Source organism: Polyodon spathula, chromosome 28 (genome assembly GCF_017654505.1).
Source record: "Polyodon spathula isolate WHYD16114869_AA chromosome 28, ASM1765450v1, whole genome shotgun sequence".
Lineage (NCBI taxonomy): Eukaryota > Metazoa > Chordata > Actinopteri > Acipenseriformes > Polyodontidae > Polyodon > Polyodon spathula.
The window spans coordinates 6,420,610-6,432,788 of NC_054561.1; the positions used below are offsets into that span (position 1 = coordinate 6,420,610).

The 12,179-nt window shown below is 35.1% G+C and overlaps 1 protein-coding gene across 3 annotated transcripts in view; it reads right to left on the reverse strand.

Moving 5' to 3' along the window:
• Positions 1–6,501: 6,501 nt before the first annotated feature.
• Positions 6,502–12,179, reverse strand: part of LOC121301709 (acid-sensing ion channel 2-like) — a 485,925-nt gene continuing 480,247 nt past the window's right edge. For 2 of the 3 annotated variants that reach the window (XM_041231295.1, XM_041231294.1), the window contains exon 10: positions 6,502–7,142. In XM_041231295.1, the coding sequence (XP_041087229.1) occupies positions 7,041–7,142 (102 nt within the window). In that variant the 3' untranslated portion in view covers positions 6,502–7,040. Of the gene's footprint in view, positions 7,143–8,597; positions 9,274–12,179 lie in introns of those variants that run through there. The other variant, XM_041231296.1, reaches the window with a different exon arrangement.

Here is a 12,179-nt window from a genome sequence, read left to right on the forward strand (position 1 = left end):
CTTTCGCTGTTGTGTTAATTAAAATCATGTCTCGGCGTTTGCATGAAATCACATGACTTGAGCTCAGTATTTTGTCATCCCAAGGAAGAATACTACTTAATAATCAACACATCTATCTAAAATGTTAATATCATTATATATGTGCCCAGTGAGCTACTGATGTAAAACTTTGACTGATGTGTTTTCAATGTGCATCAGTATGTATGTTTTTTTGTAATATATAATGTAAATATATGCCCTTCATTTGGTGAATGTTTTATACAAATTGCTACATATTTTCATATATTATCCATTATCCAAGTAAGAAAATGTGGAAATGAAGCTGAACCGTGTTGAACTCAGCAGATTTAGATTAATGAAACAATCCAAAATACAGTAACTATTCAACCTAGCACTCGAGAATGCATAACCCAGACCTTTCTTTTTGCAAACAATTTCCATGGATATTTACTTGATGCAGGCTTTGGGCAAAGCAGCAGGGCTTCTCTTGTATAGTATCTGATCAAAATATTAAAAATACAAAAAGCCCAGTTTTAAACATGCCTAAAAAGGAACAAAAAGCATACACCTGTATTAAATTGCTCAGTTAAATAAGAGACACTGGAGGCTTATCATTCCCTGCCACCAGTCTTAAGCACAGAGGTTGTTCCTTCGTAAAATTTTAAAATGAGATGGTATGGGTGTTACTTTTAATTTTGTCTTCTGTAACTAAGGTATCTTGTATCTTATATGACCTGTGGGTTATAATATGTTTGTGTATTCAGTTTATGGTACTTTGTTTATGGTTTTATGTGGTTTGTGTGGCTTATGTTTGGGCATTGCTTTCATGGTCTACCAAAAGATGTCACATCTTTACTGAAACTTGTTTTGATGTTTTGTATCGCCGGTTTTCCACTTCTTCGATTGCATGCTCCTGCTCCTGCTTCTGCTCTTTCACCGCCACACAGTTCACACAAACGAGTCCTTTTATATCATGCTTAATTGCATACACTCATTCAATAATACAATTAAATTAAACCTTGATTGCAGTCAGGTGAACTTTTTACCATATGATGACTCAAGTCTGTCACCTAGTGGTCAGTCTATTGTAGATACAGGTTTTAATAATTAGAAGTAGGGATTTGATTTTGTCACGGTGTTCACAGCAGTCACGGAATCGATGAACTTTGACATTTGTTTCGTCTAAGTGTGAAAAACAGGAAAGGAGCAGTTCCTTTGAATTAGTTTCAGTGTATCTGTGATCTGTAAGCTTACTTCAGCAAATTTCGGTCCGAGAACAGAAGCAACACACAATAGAATCACAGTTAATCAGGACAGTGCCTGTTGGTTGATTATCTCCCTGGTCCCAGGCAAATGGATTGTTGAGTTGGATCGCAAAGTCCAGCTCATTCTAAGCATCTGTGTAGGACCATCATCTATTTTGTGTTAATTGTCTAGGCCTCTAAGTAGGCCTAGTTAAAAATAATAATAACAAAAAAAAAAAATACTAAAATAATTTAGGTTAAATTTTAAATTATCTTTTATTCACATTGTACACCAATGTGTACAATGCAGCAGTATGATTTATTTTGTGTAGAATTTCAAACGTTTTGTCAGTATGTCTAAAAAACATTACATTGCAATACGGATGACACAGGACACAGCAAAGGTAATGCAATGTAAACTATGGAATTTAATGTAACTACTAAACTTTACAGGGTAAGATTTTTTTTTTATTATTAGAAATGTAATAACTTTATATGGAATCATATAGAAGGGCTTTTTGCTGGATATTCAGAGACTTCATTGCACACAAATACCAATAGTTGCAGTGCTGTTATACAATGCCGTTTTTAACTTTCCCACATTGGCAGCACTCAGAATACATCCAGCTATAGTGTAGCAACACCACAAACACAGCAGGTGTTACAGCAGGTAAGAAGAATAAATGACAGAACAACAAGGCGTTTAACTCTTAAACATCAGCCAAATTGACAGAGCAAATACAGTGTGCTGGAAAGGGTCACAGATAAATAAATGTAGCTTCTCTTTATGTTGCCTTTCAAGAGCAGAACACATAACAGATACCAATTATTGTACACCATCGCAACCTTTACAATCAATCAGATCACTCTATCGCCGCAGGACATGTCTTGATAATCTATAACTGCAATATACGAACTGGAGGTAGTTAAGATTACTGAAACAGGTATTGCACTGCCCATATGACTAACAGAGCTATTGGGTATGTTCAAATGCATTTTTTTAAGTGATGCATTCTCTGACGTTACACCTGTAGTCTACTACTAACCACAAAACATATTTTTTCTTTCCTTTTTTTTTAAAGACACATGTTCTAATTTATTTCTAACTGTGTAGTTCAATGGATTTTGGAATAATTTTATTTTGAAATTATAGCATACCCTTGTTATAAAAACAACAAAAAAGCTTTTAGAACCTTTGTTTAAAGTTTTGAATTTATCTTATTGAATTTCAAATAAATACATATATATATATATATATATATATATATGGGATATATATATTATATATATAATCTATATATATATATACTATATATATATATAAAACGCTGCAGTTTTTTAAAACATTTTGTTCAAGAAGAACTAAATAATATCAGATATGTATGTTGGGCGATCATGATTGTGCAGAAATATGACACACGTCATCCTGCAGTTTGATTAGGGTGCACAAAAAGCTTTGGTTTCTGGCTCTAAGGTATTTCCAATTATAGGGTTTTCGGCACTTGTTTAAGCACAATGAAAAAAGAAACCTAAATGCATTTGTCATGTCTTTTTTTTTCAATGAAAAGAGACATGTATCATAATTAAAAGGAACATTATTGCCACGAGTACTTTACAGTGAACATGTTATAGTTGTGTGGAGGCTTGGCAATTATCTACAAAGGGCAGAGGTTCAGGAAAATCTATTAGAAGTTTGTCTTGTTGTTTGTATCGGATCCGATACAGGTCAGAATGGAGAGGGAGTTAAGATTGGGAGATAGTACTGTGCTACCTGAGTCTGCAATTCTTTTTGAATTTCTTGCAAAGTAAAATCAATAGAGCAGTCTTTCATTGCCTATGGTTACATACTAATTAAAAACAACATTGGGAGATGAGTGCAGTGAAATGCATGCCAAGACAGTCACAAAAAAAAAAAAAAAAATAATAATTAAGAAAATGGCAGACTTAAAAAAAGAAATTGTACACCGGTGTACAGCGTTTAATGTATCAAATGTAGTTCTAAAACAGTACATTTGGGGGTGTAAGGATAATGCCGCCCTCATTGTTCTCCTCTTCGATGCAGCCACAGTAATGAAGTTATCCCGTTTTTAACAACTGAAAGTAATCTTTATATATTCCGTAATTATTTACACCTTCATATGAGATGATGTCAATTTGCATGTCAATTACATGTTAGTAGTCTTTAAAAAGTTTCAAAAATAACTGCAGTTACTTGGAAGAGTAAAGTTACTCGAGAAATGTCCACGAAAGTAAAAAAAAACGAAAAAAAAAACAAGCATCATGTTCTGATATAGTTACACAGAAAACCATCATATAACCTTACAACTCTTTTTTGAAAATAGAAAAAATGCGTAAACTTTTGCAAAAACACACTTACTCAATGGGAAGCACCAATATGTTGCTTTGAAAATAACACACTAAGCAAGTTAGTATGCTGTAAATACAGCTGGTAAATATCCCCTGTGTCAGTTCATTCCCACTGAACTCTCAATTACTTAACTAATATAAAAAACAAAGTTGTATTACTCTGGGAATGGAATTTATATAAGCAATGTATTTAAAATGCATGAAACAATACTATCTGTGGATTTCCTACATGAAATGTGTATGCCTGATATAACAAACAGAAATAAAAAGACTACAAAATAAATATGTGAAAGTTCTGCAGTATTTAGATTTTCCTCTAAAGCAGTGATAGCCAAGGCTTAGAAACATTTTTATCACTGGTCACCCTTTTATGCATTGTGTGTGCAGGGTGTCTCTTATTGTACAAGAGATGTCATCTTATCTTATACAAGGACATCGAGATATTTTATTGTCATTGCTTGAATATTGAGTTTCTTATGACCTAGATTTGGAAAGTCCACCCATTATTGAAGTTGACTGGCCTTCTAATATCCACGGTTACCTGTTTAACCCTTCCCTGAGCATTATTTGCTTTACAAAGTGTAGCCTCTGCATTTTTTACTGCAGGTTTATTCAATTACATAATACTTAAATTGAATACATGGTTGTAACTAATATGTTTACAAAATCTAATTTTACAGAATCTGATTGTTTGTGGTTTTTAGAGGGGTAAGGTTAGGGTTAGGGTTACAGGCAGCAATGGAATCCGCTAACAGGAGTGCAGACAGCACAGGTTTGAGAGATTGGTTTCAGGGAGACCAGAGCAGGGCAGGGCAGGGCAGGGCAGGTGGGGCTGGGAAACTGTGTGGACATTCTAAGAAAATGTTTCAGTTTGTGAACTCCACGGATAAATTGCTAGCAAGTATACAGTTATATAAAGATATTTAAAATGAATCCCAAACTCTGTGCAATTGATAATATAGAGTATTCTCATGGCAATAACAAATGGATGACAGTTGTATTTACTCTATGCCCCCACATCTTCAGGAAATTGTATAATAATTATGTCAGCTTGAAGCAATACAGGCAAGTATCAGATGTACTGGACTCTTACCTCTACATGCATCTTGCAGTCATTACCATGGACGATGAACACACTGCACCTCGTTTTACAGCAATAAAACAAAATACTGCAACTAAGTCTCTCAGCTTTCCATTAAGTTTTAGGGTGCTGGAGGTTGCTACTGAGTTTTGTTAGACTCACAGTAGTAGTCCCAGTAGTGCTGTATGGGAATGTGGAAATGCCAGAGAAATGAGTTCTGGCTTGGATTCTGACCAAAACTAAAGAACACCAGCATATCACTTTAGTCTTAACTGGTCTTCTCTTACTCCATATTGTGCATCAGATTGATAAGTTGAATTTTGTTACTAATTTTGTGCTGTGCATGGCCTTTCTCCCGCTTACCTACAGGAGCAAATCTGAGATCTATACTCAATGTATCTCCTTGCAGTTTGCAATGGGGTGGGGGGGGGGGTCTTCTTTCGGTGCACACAGCTGTGCTGAGAACTCAAGGGAAATGGGGCTGTAGCTAATATGCATCACCAGTTTTAAATACACCTGAAAATGTATTTTTCAGACCTGTCATACTGTAAATAACTGCTCTGCACTTTGGGATGTTTGCATTAAAGGTATTTTAGAAATGTTAATTATACCTATTGTAAATGTATATCAATACAATTTAACAGCTGGTGGCTTCAAATAAAAGATATATACCTGCTGTAATGCTGTGGCTGTTACCTTCTTCACCACTGACATCCTTCATGCTTATAATTAGGGCTTCTGTTTTTCAGGTTTTATTAATTGTATTTTTTGGTGCTTATTTTGAGCTATTTTCGAGTTTTATGTAAATCATTTTGTTTAGGGCTTTTGTTTTTGATATACTGTATGAAATTAGAGTTTTTGGCTACTTTCCAAAGTGCTTGAGTGGTTTTGTTTTTCTGTCCAATATGTGTAGTAGTAACTCGACTGTACTTAAGTTGTACCTTCTTTCCTTTGCTGTCTTCCACAACAAAATCCCTCTGGTCACGGGCACATTCTTCTGGGGGTTTTGTGTTTAGGCATTTTGTACATTTCTCCACAATTCTGTTTGAAATCCTCTGTATGTTAACTGTAATACAGCTTTAAATCCCGATAACAAGCCTACATCCTGATTGTAATCTCGTTTTAAATCTCACAAGTGGAGTCTCCAATAGAAATGTAGGAATGTGCTGTCACTTAGTAGTTGGGGCGGGTTTAAAGTATTCAGAACGAATCAATGATAGATGCAAGTCAGGAAGATGGGACTGCCCAGCAGCACTGGGAAATGTGTTTATTATTATTTTTGTATTAGGTTTTATTTTTTAATGGAAAAAGGGTAAAGTCAATATGAATTGATTAACCATTTCCAGTTTTTCCGGTGTTTTCCAGTGTCTATTGGCTATCCACCAATTTTATTTATTTTCTATATAGGGGGTGTTTTATCAGTTAAACCTGAAAATCATAATCACTAATTATACCCAAACTAATATATATATATATATATATATATATATATATATATATATATATATATATATATATATACTAAAGTACTGTTTGCTGGTCACTTTTTATTGTTTTTAGTGGGTACTTTCCAACAATTATTGTTAAACTAAATCTGGTAAACTACTCCTAGAACTGTGGTCCATAATCTCCATGCAAATTCAGTTCATAAATTATATAGTGGCTTTGTAATAATGTCGTTTAGAAACCTGCATCATTTCAAGATTAACCCAGCACACCAATGCTGAAAAACCCTTCCTTAGTTTGACATGCCACACAACCTCACTTAGACAACCTAAGACAAAGCCAACAAAAGTGGGTCTTCACCAGACAATTCACCACATACTTTAATGGATGAGGAAAGTCATACAGAATGAACAGTTGACATACTGCAGCCCGTAATCCACCCATATTGGGTGGATTTTAAATACGTCGTTTCTGTTGGAGTGAGAATCACAAAGATAAACTCAACATAGTAAGCTATACATTGTCTCATCATAGAAAAGAACAGTATCCAAAATACTGACATGCAAGTGAGTTTTTTTCTTTTACATTTGGCAGTAGATGTAAATATGGATGAGTCAGGTATTTTTTGTACATTACATTTAACAGAGATTATCAGAGAGTCTTAAGAAGAAGAAAAGCAAAGTAGTAGTAGGAGAACAGCTCCACGATATGTTTACACTGCAAAAAGTTCAATAGGTTCAAGTTAAAGGCGATTCTTTCTTGGTTTGAATGCATGTTTGAATGCATAGCTGTAATCTTCTATTAGTTTTTCCGCTTGCAAACCTCAGCTTTGAGTTGGTCTGACCCTCGTGGTATCTCTCTGTGTTCAAGCCTTGGCAGTGGTGAGACTCCTTTCCTGGGTATCAGCATGCAATCTCCTCTAGGGTCCCCAGTGTTGTCTGAAGTGGCACGCTCACCGTGTGGCTTATGGTTTCTGAGTGGTTTGGCATGGGGTCACAGGTACTCTGGTAAAGGAGATAAAGAATAAAGGGTTACACCTAGTGCAACATGTTCATGCAACACACAAGGCTGTCATTAGTAAAATTTAACAATCCTAACTGAAATGGAAGTGATCTTAAAATGGTTGTCACAAATGATACTCAAATTGTCTTTACCCAAACCAAGATTTAAAATTTACTCCATTCACTATGAAGATAAATTAATTATGGTCGTTCAAGACTAGTGCTAATTGTGATCTATGGAACATTCCACATGTGTCAGTTCAAAGGAATCACCCATAACTTCAAAAGTCTTAATCAGAATTGTAAGATGAATTTTAAGTAAGTATTACTAAGTACATTGAAAAAGGCACCTGCCATAACATTGTCTACATGTCTTATTTCTTGTGGTCTCTTATGGTTTTGTCTATATTTAAAGAAAACATTTAATACATTAGGGGAATATAGAAGTCCATTATTCATTTAACATATATTTACATTTATAGTACAGTATGTTTAAGATATTTGCTATATTAGATGTGTAGATTGGTAAACAAATACAATTGATCAGCTTTGTTCCGATCCAAACACTTCCCTAAATTTAACCCAAAAAGTATATTTGCGATTTGACTTCCAAAATAAGATTTAATAGTAATATTAATATACATATATCGGCAGTTGGATAATTTGGAATACTGCATTGAAAATAGCACTAACCTACCTTACCAGATTTAAAGATGTGTTATGTGTTATGTGTCTCTGTGTTTTATTCTGCTATTGAACCAATTAAACTTTCTGCCAGGTCTGAGTTAATTATTTAATGATACCTATAAAACCTTGGGGTCTCCGGACCTTGAGGACTGAATATGCACCCTTCATCCAGTGCATCAATATGTGGGGGGAAAAAGGTAAAGCCAAACAGCTTTAGGAAAAGGCCAAATAAAAGTGACATGTACTGTTTGACTGTGGACAACACAAATCTATGCAAACTACACTAAAATTGTTAAGGATATGAAGTATTGTATTGGCATCATATTGTTTCTGCCACCTTAAAAGTGGTTACATAAAGTGTAAGAACAAAAAATATAACTGCAGATTTCTCATAAAGAAGGTGAAAATGATAAAACAGTATTGTAAATGGTTTTGTGCTAGGATAACCCTGTTTATAGGCATACCTAGAACAAGCATGGCCGGTCAATTCGACTGGTGTATTAAAAGCAGCATAAATATTATAATGAAGGAGAAACAATTTAATATAAGTCGTAGTTTTATTTAGGAATGTCATATAAAGCATCTACACAATCTAAACATTGTAAATAAATGGACATTTGAACAGAAATGTGTTTATATACAGACATATTACATAAAGCACAACCTCAAAAAATGGTAAAAAAGGAAATAAACAATATCTGAAAATCAATTTGTGTATATACAGGTATATCATGTACTTAAAAAACTTATTCAACTGAAACAATGGTTTATGTTGCCTACATAACGAAGCGCATATACACAACCAAAGCTACGCAGTTATAGACATACTATAATTGAAATTACATAAATAAATAAACATTTGAACAGAACGGGCTTCATTTACAATCGTTTACAAAGTCTAAGTGCTGGCACAAATCACACAGATCCTGCGCTTTTCATAATAATGTACGTTATAATTTAATATGACCTTAGTTATAATATAGTGGTCATTTTGTAGGGTCAAGGTATGGAAAAAGGAAACGAACATCAGAGAGACGAGAGAGAGAGAGAGAGAGAGAGAGAGAGAGAGAGAGAGAGAGAGAGAGAGAGAGAGAGAAACGCGAGAGACAGAGAGGACAGGTATGGCTTGAGGAGGTTCTTGGTGCCAAAAGTAAGTAAAGTATCTGCAAGCTCTTCTTTAGGTGAATGCAGTCAGAGGAGGAGAAAAAGAAGTAGAGAGGAGATTTCAGACAGTAGATCATATCCATCTGATACAGAATTACTTGAGGATATTATTGAGAATCCCAATGGTTCTGCAAGTGATTGTCTTTTGTGAAACTATTCCAAGTACACCTCCTGACCCAGCTTTCACGTCAACAGGTTACTCCAACTGGAAAAAGGCTACATTCAAAGATGGTGGATTTGCTTTTCAGGTGAATTCAGAATGCCATGCCTTGGCATTGGGAGCCTGGAAAGAATACCAGAGGATGACAGATAATAACACCTCCGTGTTGCAGCTGAGCAATACAGGCTACAAGAAAAAGATACAAGAGATCTGGCGATATATCAAGACGATTGCAGAAGTGCTCCTTTTAACTGCAACACAAAACATTGCTCAGAGAGGACATTGTGAAAAATAAAGGCAACTTTCTGGCAATTCTACATTTTGTTGGAACACTGCTTAAACTTAATCTTTGTTGATTCAGTGAAATCAGTCAAAGCAGCTACTCATTTCTTTTCTTTATTAGATAAATTGAGATAAAAAGATATCTTTATTAGATAAAAAAAGAACCTATGTCCAACTTCAAGACTTGAAGTATCAGTAGTGGTGTTTATAGTTGGTGAGCGAATGGATGGAAGGAACACTTTCAGAACACACATATTCTATTACATTCTTGACACCATGATCGGGGAAACAGAACGTCGATTTTCAAAGAAAAACTGCCACATGATGAAGGGAATACATGCATTGAGTCCTGACAGAAGATTTTTTGGAGAAAGATGTTGTAAAGCCACTAGCAGAAGCATATACGTTCAGATATAAAAGATTTCAGCCATGATCTACATCAGCCCCATTGAATCTTGGATCGCAAAGTTAAGAAGCCACCCAATTTGCTTGAGTTCACAAGATTTCTGGAACCATTTGAGGAAGTTGTGCATGAACTCTTTCATTTATGTAAAATTGCAGTAACAATACCTGTAGGCAGTGCTGCTTGTGAGCGTAGCTTCTCCACGCTGAAGACCGTGAGAAAACACTTACGTTCTGTAATGGCAGACAACCGACTGAGCAACCTTGGAGTCCTAAGCACTGAACCTGAACGTGCAAGATCCCTGGACATGAATGACTTAGTAGGTTTTTTTGCAAGGTACCATAAAAAAAACAGAAGGATTCGTTGTTTTTGTTATTGATTTGATACTGTACTTCCGCATCCTGGACATAAAGGTGGAATTGAAAAGTTGAATATTTTCAGTTCAGATGAAGGTTAAATTTACATTAGTTTTTTTTTTATTTTTTATTTAAAGTTTAGTATTTAGCTGAGAAAACAATGCAAGTAAATTAGGACAACAGAAGTAAAAGAAGTACCTTGGCAGGTGAGAGAGCACCAAATCTCTGTAAAACCATAAATGTTTAGTAATGGCAGACAACTGAGCAACCTTGAAGTCCTAAGCACTTAATTTAAAGTGCAAAATCCCTGGACATGAATGACTGTATTATTATTATTATTATTATTATTATTATTATTATTATTATTATTATTATTATTATTATATGTTATCTCTAACATTTCTACAAATGTTTAACATTTGAATAAAAAATTCTAAATTTATAAGTACGGTCTGCCTTTTTATTTTTATTGTCAATTAAAATCCTAATAAAAATCCTTAACTGGCGCCACATTTCAATTGACTGCTGCTGCTGCCACCCCACAATATCTCTTAGAAGGGTTAACATGATTGAGGGAGTTACCTCCTTAGTTGTCTGACAATTAAATGATTATTTTTGCAGTACATAAAATATCAAAATATGTACAAAAGAGAGGTGGCTGTTCAGCCCATCTATGCTCGTCAGGTTCCTAGTAGCTGATTGATCTCAGGACTTTGTCAAGGTAGGTCTTACAGGATCCATGATCCATGATTCAGCTTCAATTGCCCTCACTACTCTCTTATCGAAGAAGGTCTCTGACCCTCTGTCCTAAGTCTGTCTCCACCGTTATGATGACAACATATGTATTTTTTTAATTTATCCCTGTGAGGGCAGATCATTTGTACCATGTTCAGCAAGGAAATCATTTCCATTGTCCAACAAAAAATAGTTGAATGATATTATTTTACAGCTGTTGGCTGAAGATGTGACAGGAACGATTCTGTAGATAATACACAGTGCAGTGGAATAATGCATTACACTCCAGATATGCCATGAGGAGCAATTACCATTATCAATTAGCTATGTTTCTGTCAATGGAGACCAAGTTGAAATGCTGGAGAGCTTTCCGGAGATTCTGCATTTTAAAACAGTAGAGGCTTTGGCAGAACACATGGAATAAAAACTGAAGACTGCAGGGGCAGTCAACAAGAGGGCTGATGGGAAAACTGTCCATTGAGGAGTTCCAGCCAGCATTTAGCAGGTGGTATGCCATATGTAAAAAAAAATAAATAAAATAAACTAAGTCTCTCGACTGATTCAAATAGAACTGCTGCGTTTTTTCTTTTTATTATTAATTTTGCAGGGGTCATTTTAGGGAAAGAAAATGAATACCATCTTATATATTTATATATAATCAACATGCACCATATGGGCATTCATTATATGTGGGCTGTACAGGCCAGGATTGTATCTGATTGAGGTCACAAAGATTCTGATATTGGGTGGGTGGCTCTCGAGTCTGTTTTTTTTAAGCTATTTTCACTGGTTAATCTTCTTAACTGTCATTCAGCTGATGAACTTGATTCGGCCAGGGAAAGCCCATTGAGTTGGGTCATGGTCAGGGTATGGTCCAGATTAATGAAGGTTGTTAAGTGCACTCATCCACTTTCAGTTCTCTCTACATAGAAGTGGACTCCTGGTTTTCTACCAAGACTGGCTAACCCCCACTGTAATGGTTGGCAGAAGAAAGAGATCAAAAGAATAGCAGATATATTTCAAGAAAACACACTTTGATCATTTCAACAAATATGTAGGCAACATGAAATAAACTCCAGTGATTTCTTTAAATACTCACACTATACAGTCAAAAGGAGTGGTAGCCTAATTGTGTAGACAATCCACCTTATATAGAATCATTTTTTCTAAAAATAAGGGCTCTGCTAAACCTAGGTTTTATGTCAATAGGAGGAATCCCTGGTGTCCCTTTGTTTTACTTTTAATTGTACTAT